General features: G+C 52.6%; 5 protein-coding genes across 5 annotated transcripts, besides 1 other annotated feature; 3 read left to right on the forward strand and 2 right to left on the reverse strand.

Moving 5' to 3' along the window:
• Positions 1-11,492: part of a sequence feature (contig 1.65 1..278071(-1)) that runs on past both edges of the window.
• ANIA_04050 (aldehyde dehydrogenase) lies at positions 198-2,129 on the forward strand (the record flags this gene model as incomplete). Its single annotated transcript, XM_656562.2, has 4 exons — positions 198-970; positions 1,026-1,419; positions 1,484-1,926; positions 1,985-2,129. Exons 1-4 carry the CDS (start codon positions 504-506, stop codon positions 2,127-2,129), a joined length of 1,449 nt encoding a protein of 482 aa, XP_661654.1. The 5' UTR covers positions 198-503.
• On the forward strand, positions 5,147-6,056 carry ANIA_04049 (GPI anchored serine-threonine rich protein; the record flags this gene model as incomplete). The annotated part of the gene is made up of 1 exon (XM_656561.2): positions 5,147-6,056. Exon 1 carries the CDS (start codon positions 5,352-5,354, stop codon positions 6,054-6,056), a length of 705 nt encoding a protein of 234 aa, XP_661653.1. The 5' UTR covers positions 5,147-5,351.
• On the reverse strand, positions 6,198-7,663 carry ANIA_04048 (TatD family hydrolase). The gene has a single exon (XM_656560.2). It carries the CDS (start codon positions 7,645-7,647, stop codon positions 6,433-6,435), a length of 1,215 nt encoding a protein of 404 aa, XP_661652.1. The 5' UTR covers positions 7,648-7,663; the 3' UTR covers positions 6,198-6,432.
• On the forward strand, positions 7,958-9,298 carry ANIA_04047 (uncharacterized protein; the record flags this gene model as incomplete). Its single annotated transcript, XM_656559.1, has 2 exons — positions 7,958-9,124; positions 9,155-9,298. 2 exons carry the CDS (start codon positions 7,958-7,960, stop codon positions 9,296-9,298), a joined length of 1,311 nt encoding a protein of 436 aa, XP_661651.1.
• On the reverse strand, positions 9,494-11,233 carry ANIA_04046 (putative alpha/beta hydrolase; the record flags this gene model as incomplete). The annotated part of the gene is made up of 2 exons (XM_656558.2): positions 9,494-11,139; positions 11,189-11,233. 2 exons carry the CDS (start codon positions 11,231-11,233, stop codon positions 9,709-9,711), a joined length of 1,476 nt encoding a protein of 491 aa, XP_661650.1. The 3' UTR covers positions 9,494-9,708.

An 11,492-nucleotide genomic window follows, 5' to 3' on the forward strand; every position in this document is an offset into this window, starting at 1 on the left:
GAATTCAAAAAAGATGAGGGGCCAATGAGAGCCCCACTTCGAGACTGCATGTCTATTACACAGGTTGATGCTTTGCTCTATGGGGCAGGAGTGAGCTCGACCCAACGGCCATAGAGTCGGCTGGGTAACCCCGCGATCAAGAGCCGAATTGAAGGACTCGTGGTTCCGCGAGGGGAAACACCGTTCACTGTCCAATGGTGGTCTCCCTGAGCACTTGTTAACGGCCAGCTTTATCAAAAGAATTGCCGGCCCCACGCTTCCCGAACCGCGCTCGAAATTCTTTCTCATATGAGTGGCTCACTAGCACTCCTGGCTTCACGTTTCGCTAATTAATGGATAGGACCTTCACAGTGCCTTCCGGATAAAGGTTCTGGGTCAATGAATGGGTCATGGGCCATACTTGAGAGCAGAGCTCCTTATATTTCCCTTCCCCCACATTCCCGAACCGACAGATTTTTCGTCCTCCCCGCATACAGAATCTCGATTGTCATACTGTCGACGAAATGGCCTCAAATCACACCAACGGAGATAAAGCAATGCTTCCTCTCATAATCAACAATGAGTCAGTCATCACGGACAATGTAGTGGAGGTCCATAACCCGGCAACAGGCGAACTCCTCCACCGTTGCGCTGGCGCATCCGTTGACGATGCAAACCGTGCCGTGGCGGCTGCGAAAGCTGCCTTTCCTATCTGGAGCAAGACGCATCCGTACGAGCGCAGGGCGATACTGAGCAAGGCTGCCGATATCATGTTTTCTCGGAAGGAGGAGTTCATCAAAACCCAAATGGAGGAAACAGGAGCCGGGAGGATGTTTGTGGAGGTGACATTCATGGCAAGCGTTTCGTTCTTGAGGGACTTCGCAGGGATGATTCCCAGCGTTGAAGGAAGAGCGCCTATTGTTGCTGAAGAAGGACAAAGCGCGTTGGTGATAAAGCAGCCATATGGTGTTGTTCTAGGGATCGCGCCCTGGTACGTTTGTTTCTTTTGGAAGGAAGCAGTGTCACTAACCAACGTTCGCCTCCAGGAACGCTCCTTTTATCCTCGGAACTCGTTCAGTCGCTCTCCCTTTGGCCGCTGGAAACACAACGATCCTCAAAGGCTCCGAGTTGTCTCCGAAATGTTTCTGGTTGATCGGGGATGTTCTCCGGGAAGCTGGACTTCCCGCAGGCTGCTTGAACGTGATCTATCACAAGACCTCAGATGCGCCCGCGGTCACCAATGCGCTTATTGCCCACCCAGACGTGCGCAAGATTAGCTTCACGGGTAGCACTCTTGTTGGTTCGATCATTGCCTCCACCGCTGGAAAGTATATCAAGCCGGTTCTGCTTGAGCTGGGTGGTAAAGCCTCCGCGATTGTTCTAGATGATGCCGACCTGGAGAAGGCTGCGATGGGCTGTACACTGGGGGCTTTTCTGAACGTAAGTAACTCGTTCAATGGACATAGTTCGCGGAAGCCCGGTGAATGCTAACACCAACCATTAGTCTGGCCAAATCTGCATGTCGACGGAGCGCATAGTAGTCCAACGCCCTGTCGCGGAGAAATTCCAGAAGTTACTCGTTGAAACATCCGAGAAGATTTTCGGCAAGAACGCGCCTGCACCTGTCCTTGTGGCGACCGCTGCGGTCAAGAAAAACCAAGGTCTGGTAGCTGATGCGATCGATAAGGGTGCCTCTGTCGTTTTTGGCGACCCTAAAGAAAGCGAGCCATGCGCAAACGCTCTGCGCCCCGTTATCGTTGGAGGCGTCACCAAGGAGATGGACCTCTATGCCACAGAGTCTTTCGGACCGACAGTGTCCCTGATCGTTGTCGACAGTGAGGAGGAAGCCATTAAGGTGGCCAACGACACAGAATATGGCCTCACATCGGCAGTGTTTACGAGCAATCTGTTTAGGGGTCTAAGGGTGGCCAAGCAGATTGAGTCTGGGTGCGTCTGTTCTTACCCATTTTTCTCCAAAGAGCAATGTGCTGACTAGAATCGCCAGTGCTGTTCACATCAACTCAATGACGGTCCACGATGAGCCGACTCTGCCTCACGGTGGATGGAAGAGCAGTGGATTCGGCCGCTTCGGTGGCACCGCTGGCTATGACGAGTGGCTTCAAACAAAGACCATTACCTGGGTGGAGTAAAAGGCGAAGCTCACTGATGACTGGAGTAGTGGCTGGCTCACTACGGGTGTATTGTATAGGCCCATAGTATGATGGATACCAGGCTTTCAGGACGATTTGACGATATAAGCAATACATATATGAGCGATACCAGCAACGAACATCCTCCCCAAGCGTATACATAAACAAACTGGAGTTAGCATGTGTGTATGTGACCTATTCCATTAGTCTTGAGGTGGACCCATGGTACCTCGAACCCGGTGAGCCTGTTTTGGGCCTGGAGGCTGACCTTGTCGACTTTCCTTATCCATAACGGCATCTCCGATTTTCGGCTCAAAGCTAGCGCTCCATTACCTTCTGTACGTTGTATCCGCAGTCCGGAATCGCAGGCCGAATTTCCCGACAACCCTGGGCGAGATCACTGGCTGTGCCATAGGTGCAGACAACGGCACACTGGCGTCAAAATGTAAAATAGTCTACCATTATTTATTTATGCTGCAGGGTTAGCGATGGTACGGTAACAGAAGTTGTGTTCAAGACCTACCTCACTCTGCCTGCGCCCTTGGTGTCTGCAGGCTCGGCTTGCCTGTTCATGGTACGACGAATCCAACGTCAGCCTGAACGAGCCAGAATCAATCAAACTTTAGGCAAAATGGAGTCATGGACAGCTCTGGAGGCCCACTTTGTCTCTCCCACGATGATGGGGCCAGGCAATTCTCCGGAGTGCGCGGGACCTGTTAGAAGAATCTCAAATCGAGTCATAAGCCATGCTGATGTTACAGTGGTAACGAGCTAAACGCAAGGCTAGCGTTTGCCTAGTCGACCAAGAGAATCGTATCCCGGAGGAACTTCCGTTCGGTCAAGAGGCTTAAATTTCTGATCTTTTTGGCCTTAGTCGCAATTTAGCTTGAAAGTCGAGATCCCATCAAGATCAGGCGGAAATTCGCAATTTGCGAGAAATTTCCAACGGCACGGGTCATTCGGCAGTCAGATTAACGTCTAAATGACAGAGGGACCGGAAACGGGCCGAGAGAGATCATCCAGTTTCAGGATAATTGATGTGGAAGTTGTGATGCTTAAGTTGTGGGAGGGAAACGAGATTATCGTGGCAGCCTGGCGGGTGACCCTCCTTCCCGAATAGGACTGAATGTAAAAGCAAACACCGACGTCTCTGATCTCACATCACGCCCCCAACTGCAGAACTTCGCACACATTACTGAGTCATACCGCCACGCTGGCCATTGGTTGGATCTGAGCCTCAGGGACCGGTCTCGCGTCCAGTTTAGGAAACCTCTTCGAACTTAGAAGCGCTGGAATGGGCTGGGCGCATCGCTAGATGCAGTAGCCGGCACCCACGCAGGACAGGCGCAGCGAAACGCCTCTATTCCACCAACGACCCAACGGACATCTAGACCGCCAGTACTTGATGAACGTTGTAAGCGAGAGCCTGCAGCGTTACACAGATCGTTTCTTTGCAAAACGTTTTTTGTGCAGTATGCCGAGCCGAGGCTAATCTGTCAGACAGTGGTGGTTACTGCTCTGGCAGTTCCTGGCAGTTCCTGGCAATTTCTGGTCCTGTTTTGGCCTTTACTCTGGTCTTCCTGGCTTTGAGGTTGAATGCCCGCCGACTCAAATATGCTAAGAATAACCCCAGTCCCAATTTCATCATAATCAATCGGCTCTTCCGCAATTCAAAGGCGATCCAATCAGGTTATCGGCAGCCTTAGCCTCATTTCAATTGTCTGAGACAATTTCCGGACCTGGGCCTAAGATCCGACAGTGCGCCACTGCCCCATTTAGCGCCCAGGAACAGGAGATGATGCTCTCAAGGATCGCTTCTAAATATCTCTTCAGAACGTGGGATGATATGACTTCATCAACTTTATCGATTTCATCGAGTTCATCGAGTTCATCGGCTCTATCCTGATACGTGCCCCTTGCGGATCATTCTTCGTAGCGCAGCTTTATAAATAATAAAAGAGGCTTTCAGCCAGCGAACGAGGATCTCATCAAGAAATGGTCGATTCCTATGTAGGTGTGTCTTACAGGGCCCGGGCCAGTCTATCACCAGGTACCATGGTACCTTTCAGCTTAACTCGCTTACTATAAATACGAGGATAATTCGACTGGCCAATGACAATTTGTAACAGGCCAAGTTCCCCAGGACCAGATAGAGAGTCTCCATTGCGTGAATCGTGCGGTCAGCGCCCGAGAATCAGCCGGCTTGTTTTTGTTCGATAGAGGATGCTGGTCAACAGTGAAAGCTGTCAAGTCCCAACTGTAATAACACATTAATTCAGACACAACCGCCTACCAATCCACGAACGAGCGTTTCAAGTCTCTGCTGGCTCTGAGATCCTCAGAGCCAAGCTGGGCAAAAGTAACTTTTCTGCAATTCTCGCGACTTGTGCTGAGCCCCAATAGCACAGTCATGCTAAATGTGTAATTTCCCTGCTGATACTAGGCTGAATCTCCACCAATCCTGGGTTCAAGGGTTCATCTCGTGCTCCAGCCCAACGACACACTAAAATGGTTTCCCCGGTGGACTGGCCCAGTGAGCGTCCAGCAAGTCAACGTTGAATCTCAGCTTCTCCTCTCAGCTTCTCCTCCTCCTTGCCCCTCCCTTGGTCTCCTTCATTGCGCGCGAACCTGTCGCCCAGGACTGTCAATCACATTCCAGCTTCCAAGTCGCCAACAGTATCCTGTCTTAACACGAACAATGCAGGGATCTCAGACTATCTCAGACTCTCTGGACTGATCCCGCGTTGTCGTTACATCCATTACATCCAATTGCTCGCTCGTGTCTGTGACCCGTCAATTAGACACCGTCTCGTTCCTCGTGTAATCTCGCGGCCGACCCACTACAAACATGAGCCGCAGGCTTGAGCAGGAAATAACGAGCAAAAATACAGGACTCCCGCTAGAGACACTAGAGTAGCGTGTCGGCTTAGCTTGCGAGATGGACCTTGTCACCTTGTGCCTGAACTCCGTGCTGTTAATATGAGCCGTTTCCCTGCGCCCCCCTCTTTCGTCTTTCTTTTCTCTCCTCGCTCCCACCTTCCTACTCAGCCTCTCCCTCATTGATCCAATTCGGACGTGCATTGCGCCCTCCAGTCATTCTTTCAAGACATCCCTACATCCAGTCTCTCCTTTGAAGACCAGTCGCTCTTTTTCTATCCCTGCGGATCCTGGCCCTCTTACGACTCTATATCTCTTCACGATAATTCAAAACACATCACCACAATGCGTTTCTTCTCCACCGGTCTGATCTCCGCCCTCGTGGCCATGGCTACTGCCTACACCACCCCCGACTACTCTGTCGGCCCAAGCGGCAACGCCATCCTGGCTCCTGGTCTCCAGGAGCAGGTCCCTGCTGGCAAGCCCTACACCATCACCTGGGATCCCACCACCGAGGGCTCCGTCTCTCTGGTTCTCCTCCGTGGCCCCAGCACCAACGTCCAGCCTCTGTATGCCATTGCCGAGAACATTGGCAACAGCGGTCACTATGAGTGGACTCCCAGCACCGAGCTCGAGCCCGATGTCACCCACTACGGTCTTCTCCTCGTTGTCGAGTCCGGCCCTAACAAGGGTGCCTACCAGTGGTCCACCCAGTTCGGTATCAGCAACCCCAACTACGGCCAGGGCGAGTCCAGCTCCTCCGCTCCTACCAGCACTGCTCCTGAGCCCACCCAGGTTCCTTCCTCCACCATCACCGAGACCACCGTCGTCACCACCACCACCTGTCCTGAGGACCAGCCCACTGGCGGTGCTACCACCTCTGTTCCTGTCATCCCCCCCGGCTCCAGCACCCTCGTCCCGACCCCCTCTGCTCCCGCCTGGACCCCTACTTTCACTCCTGCTCCTCCTCAGTTCACCGGTGCTGCTGGCCGCAACGTCGTCAGCTTCGGTGCTGTTGCTGCCGGTGTCGCCGCTGTTCTTGCTTTCTAGGTGCTGAGAGGATTGAGCGATAGCTGCATGATTTGATGTTCCGTAATGTCTCCTTGTGCGGGCACTCAAACATATTCTCCTTTTCCTTGCTTGACCTTTCTTGATTTCTGTTCGTGTATCTACTTAATGGATATCGGCATGTTTTTACATAACAATTCTTGGTCTATTAGTCATGAGTCGCTTAGTACAGAGTACTTCGCTTCAAGACGTACTATCGGTGTAGATAATGAATGTACATCTTGGTTCCCTTTTCCGGTTTAGTGTCCATCAGGAGCCAGGGGCTCAATCAGTCTGCAGAAACCAGCCCAGCCACATCAAATCTTTGTATACGTCATTTCTATCTCTAAATCGTATGTACGTCGTCTACTGGAATGTATCAGCTATTTGATGAATCTGGCAGCGCGTCACCATACACAAAGCGTCTCCAATTATCCGCCAGCTGCTGCACCCCTTGCCGCAGATCCCACCCGCGGATTTCACAAATCTGCCGAGTGACCTCCTCGAGCCGATCGTCCATCTGTTGCCCGGCAATATGCAGATCACTTTCAATTAACACCCTGTCGTCGGGTAAAGCCTTGATCACCGCAACAGACTTGTCAGAGTGATGGGAGAAATTGATAACGCTTGAAAAAGAGAAATAGACGTCTGATGGGTTCGACGGGTGCAGGAATTGCTTTAGGGTTTCTGCAGGACCCGAATAGGAGTGCATGCATATCCGTGGCGGGAAGGGGAGGGCTTCGCGTTCCCTTGTGCCTGCACTATGTGAGGTCTGCGCGCCTCGCGCATCTTCATCATCGCTTCCCGCATGCGCCTCGGCATGACTATGTCGGCGTTTCCGCTCGCGCCGTGAAGCGACCTTCCGCTCATGCCCTTTCCAAAGGCCCTTGAAGACCTCAATCACGGCCCCATGTGCCTGCACACTATGCACAGACACCGGCCGCTGCAATGCTCCGGCCAGACGCAACTGAGCTTCCAGAACAGCTTTCTGGTGCTCCGGCCTGACCTGGTAGGGAGAAAGCCGGCGGCCCTCGCGCGACCCAGGCGTCATCGCGCCATCTCGGGCGTCGTGCTCCTCTTGCGTCCAGGGCTGGGGTAGTCGAAAGGCTCGATCCAAACCAATTTCGCCGACGAGGGCAGCAGGGAAGGCCTGTAGTCTTGACCGCGTTTCTGATAGGAGCTGCGAGAGGGGTATGGGGGTTGGAAGAGAAGATGTGAAAGCCTCATCTGGGGATGGTTTTAGAATTCGGCTATAGTGTGACTTTTTGGTGTTCTCGTCAATTTCCTTTTGATCATCTTTGGACGGTGTTATGTCGTCCATGATCAGGTGCGAAAACCACGGGTGCCAGCCAAAACAGGGAAGAACGCGCCGTGCGTCCTCATTCCCATCGCCTGATTCTTTGGCAAGCTGAGTTGCGACTTGAAAGACCAGGTCTTGGTCGTCAGCTCGTGTGGACATGATTGTAAGTGTCGTTGCTTTCATGCGGGGTATATCGGCGATGCTCGCCATGGTGTCAGTAGGGTGGCAATGAGCGTCGAAGACACCAATTCCCCAAGGAAAGTCGGGCTCATATTGAGATTCAGACTGGTTCATGGTTCGTTATACTGATTGGAACAGTTTTGGATAGAATGTCTTCCGGATAATGAGAAGCAACTGATGTAATGTTGAGACTGTGTTGGTGCCTGAGGCATTTAATGATCACATGCTTTCTCCGCATCTCTAACGGTCATCGAACATATATTAATGCTGCAGAGACGAAGGCGACGAGAGACTGATTTCTGGCTGCAATGATTCTGTATCGTTAGGATACAGCTATGAAGCATTGGGTTTGGCCTGCTTCTTCTACAGAGCTTCTCTGTGCAACTTGAAAACCAGCAACGTTTTAGGACAGACAGCCGCTTACATGTCCACCACCACAACGCTGCTGACCCTCCCATTCCTCATCCTAATCTCTATCCCCCTCGTCATAACTGCCTTCATCACTGTCTTCTTCTCTGTGGCAGCGCTCTCTATCCAACTCGCTATCATCTCAATCGAGCTATGCTACGCCCTTGTGACAAACCTCTTCACCATTCCCCCTTCCCCAAACTGGTCTCTCCTCAGCTTCAGCGTCTCGGGGCCCAACACCCCGGTTAGACGCCGCTCGTCAGACTATAGTATCCTACGCACCCCGCTCGCGTCCCTTCGGGACCAGGATCAAAGTCAGAGCTGGAGTGGCCGTCCTACTCTTGGTCCGCGCATGGGCTCCTCAAACCCGCTTATAGATAGCCAAGATGCCCTTCCTACCATGAATTTGAACCATGAGAACAAACAAAGAAACAGTAGTACCAATACCACACACCATAAAAGCTCCTCCGGCTTTTTCGGCCTCATAAACGGCGACGAAGACCGCGACTTCGAAGGCCTAGGAGGCTGGCGTTGTCCACCCTCGTACACGAAATCCCCGGGCTACCGCTCCGGCCACACGACACCGTCCTCGACCAAGTCAAACAGCATCAGTGATGAAGTTGACGATATCGCCTGGCTGTCCATGAACAGCCGCCTCGAACTCCCCTCACAACATATCCCTCTGATGCTCCGTCATAGCAACCACAGCAACAGCGCAAGTATGCATACTCTTGCGCAGGCTACGCACGGCAGTAGCAGTGGCGGCGATGCCTCGATCTCCCCAGATCCACAGCCGCACCTCCCCTGGCGGACTCGCAGCAGCAAGAATAGTATCGGGATGCCGTCTACAGTCTCAGCAGTGACAGACTCTAAATGGAGCAAGAATAAGGGTCAGAAGCGGCATCATCGCAGGTCAGCAACGACTTCCGCACTTGCACTGTCGGGATCTGTGCCTCGACTTGGGATGCTTTCAGCCTCGCAGGTCTACCTCCGTCAAGCTCAGAATCAAAATCAAAGTCAGGGTTTGGATTCTTGCCGAGGACGGACCCAAACACAGATGGCTACACAGTCCAGAAGTGACACTTCGCGTTCAAAGTCTCATACCTCGCTCTCTGAGCACTGGAGACAGAATCAGACTACCGGGTTTGCCTCAATGTCTAGTTCTTGGGCTAGAGGACCCAGTGTAGGTACAGGTGGTTACTTTGCCTTGTAGCCGCTGAGTGCGAGCGGTGGCACTGGGGCTCAGACGACCAGCAATACGACCCCAAATGAAGAGCGCAAGCCGGCTAGGATTGCTAATGCTGCACAAGAATGTAGAGGTACTAGGAAAGCCCCGTTCACCAAGTCCACGGTTTAGGGAGTCGCTGAGACTATCCTTGATTGCCCAAAGAGAGTTGATGTTCAAGCCTTTGTAGGCTCTTGACTGTTCTGATATATCTTCGGTCTTAAGAGACATAACGACATGATGACCTGATTCACATCTATGCAAGAAATATTTTGGCTTTGTTCCGATATACCGAGTCGTTTTAAATAATGAGTGATGACCAAAATAAAGCTAAGAAATTTTAATTTCTATTGGTTTTCATACCTATGTACTTCTATAGAAGCTGGAGCTTCTGTCGCCTACCTAACTTAACAGGCAAGCCTCAAAACTACTCCTAATGAAGTAGCTGATGCTTCGCTGATCTATACACCTTATCAATACCAAAACCCGTGCTCAGAATCAACGCTAAAAAAAACAAATCATATACAGCATGTTGAGAATAATCACCGCCTTGCCCTCTCTCTCTTCGCGACATCTTCCATCTCCGCAAGAACAGTGTCATTAAACTGCTCCCATCCATCGAGATAGACATGATGCCCTGAATTTTTTATCATGACGACCTTGGCTGAGCCACTATCTGCTGCGCGTTCTTCGGGCGTAGCATTTTCCAGGATACGGCGCTTCTCCTCCCGGATTTTGGCTGCGGCGGCCTGGCCGCCGCGGTAGTCCATCCAGTCGTGATCGCCGTACATGAAGACGATAGGGATACCGGTCTCGCGACGCGGCTTGGCCACCTCCGTGGAAGTTGTCGTGGAGGAAGAGGAGGATGGAGAAGAAGGTACGGAGGCGGGAATCATCTGTCGGCCGACGTCCTGAATTCGGCGGATGAGGGGACTGCGTGCGAACGCGCCTGGTGCAAGGATATACGCGAGAGCGTACTCGCCGCTACCACGCTGGCTAAAAATTGAGTATGAGTAGTCGTGGAGGGCTTTGGCTTCATCGGCAGGGAGGTGCGAGAATCGGCGGGATGTCCAGCCCGAGACGAGGCGGGGACCAAGTGGTCCAGCCCATCGGACGAGGGTGAAAGGTGAAATGTTGGCCTCCCACAAGTATGCAAACCATTTCGGGACTGTGCGACGGGGAGGCCGGTCTCTCGAGGCATCTGCCGGAGGGCCCTTTAGAAGAATGTTGTTGTCGCCCTTGGGCGCATCTCCGAGTGGCACCGTTGCGGCCTCGGCGGCGATGCTGGGTTGGTCTTGTTTCTCGGGAAGATCCGAAGACATAGCGTATGGATCCTCTGGTATACCAACAGGTGAAGCTAAAATGAGCTTATTCAGTCGTCCCGGGTATTTGAGGGCGTAGTTCACGGCTATGTAGCCGCCTAGACTGTGTCCCAGCAGAGTGAAGCGTTCAATCTTACGTTTGACGCGCCATTCTTCCAGTGCATCCACAAACCAATCTTCAGCCTCTCGAATTGCAGCCTCGCGCTCTTTAGCTTTGATGCGAAAGGGTGGGCGGGTGCTGCGGCCCATGCCGAGAAGATCCAGTGCGTGGAGTTGCCATCCGGGGAGACGGCTCAAAGGCTCGAAATTCTTGTAAAAGAATCCCAAGCCTGCTCCATATCCATGTAGCATAACCAGGTGCTGATCTGCCTCCTCCCCTACTCTCTCGACGGAGAATTCATTGAGAGCCCGGTTCTTGCCACTGAGCTGCACCATGCTGGAAAGCCATCGCCGAGGGCCGTACGGGTCACCGGTAGAAGTAGCCGCCACCTCGCCGAGTTGGCTCTGATCCGCAGATTGTAAACTTGCGGTTTCACCGCTCGAGCCATTGGTCGTCTTCCCGGTTTGCAACTGAGTGGGCGGTTGATGTTGGAGGTACGGTAAGTAGGAAAGGACCTTATGTTCAGCCGCGGCAGCCGGTATAGAAGACCACTACATGAAGGTCAGCAAGTGGCAACTCTGCATTTCACGGAGATCATACCCACTGACTGAACCCTTCCTTATAACCTAGAGGAAACCAAGCCATTGGCGAGGGAGTCGCGGCGGCTCCGCGTGCGGCGTGAGGGATAGTGTTCGCTGAAGAACTTTGTTGATTCTGATCTTGTAACTCGCCTCGAGACGAGTTTAATGATTCTGATGCCATCGACGACGTCAGACGTCGAGAAACAACGATATTCGGGGTAATGGGGGCCCTGAGTCGGGGCGCGTGAATGGGTAGCGAAAGAAGTCGGGCGGCTGGCACTTTGTCACGCAAATGTGTGGAGTAACAGGGGAGAAGAGCTCTC

Source organism: Aspergillus nidulans, chromosome II (genome assembly GCF_000011425.1).
Source record: "Aspergillus nidulans FGSC A4 chromosome II".
NCBI lineage: Eukaryota > Fungi > Ascomycota > Eurotiomycetes > Eurotiales > Aspergillaceae > Aspergillus > Aspergillus nidulans.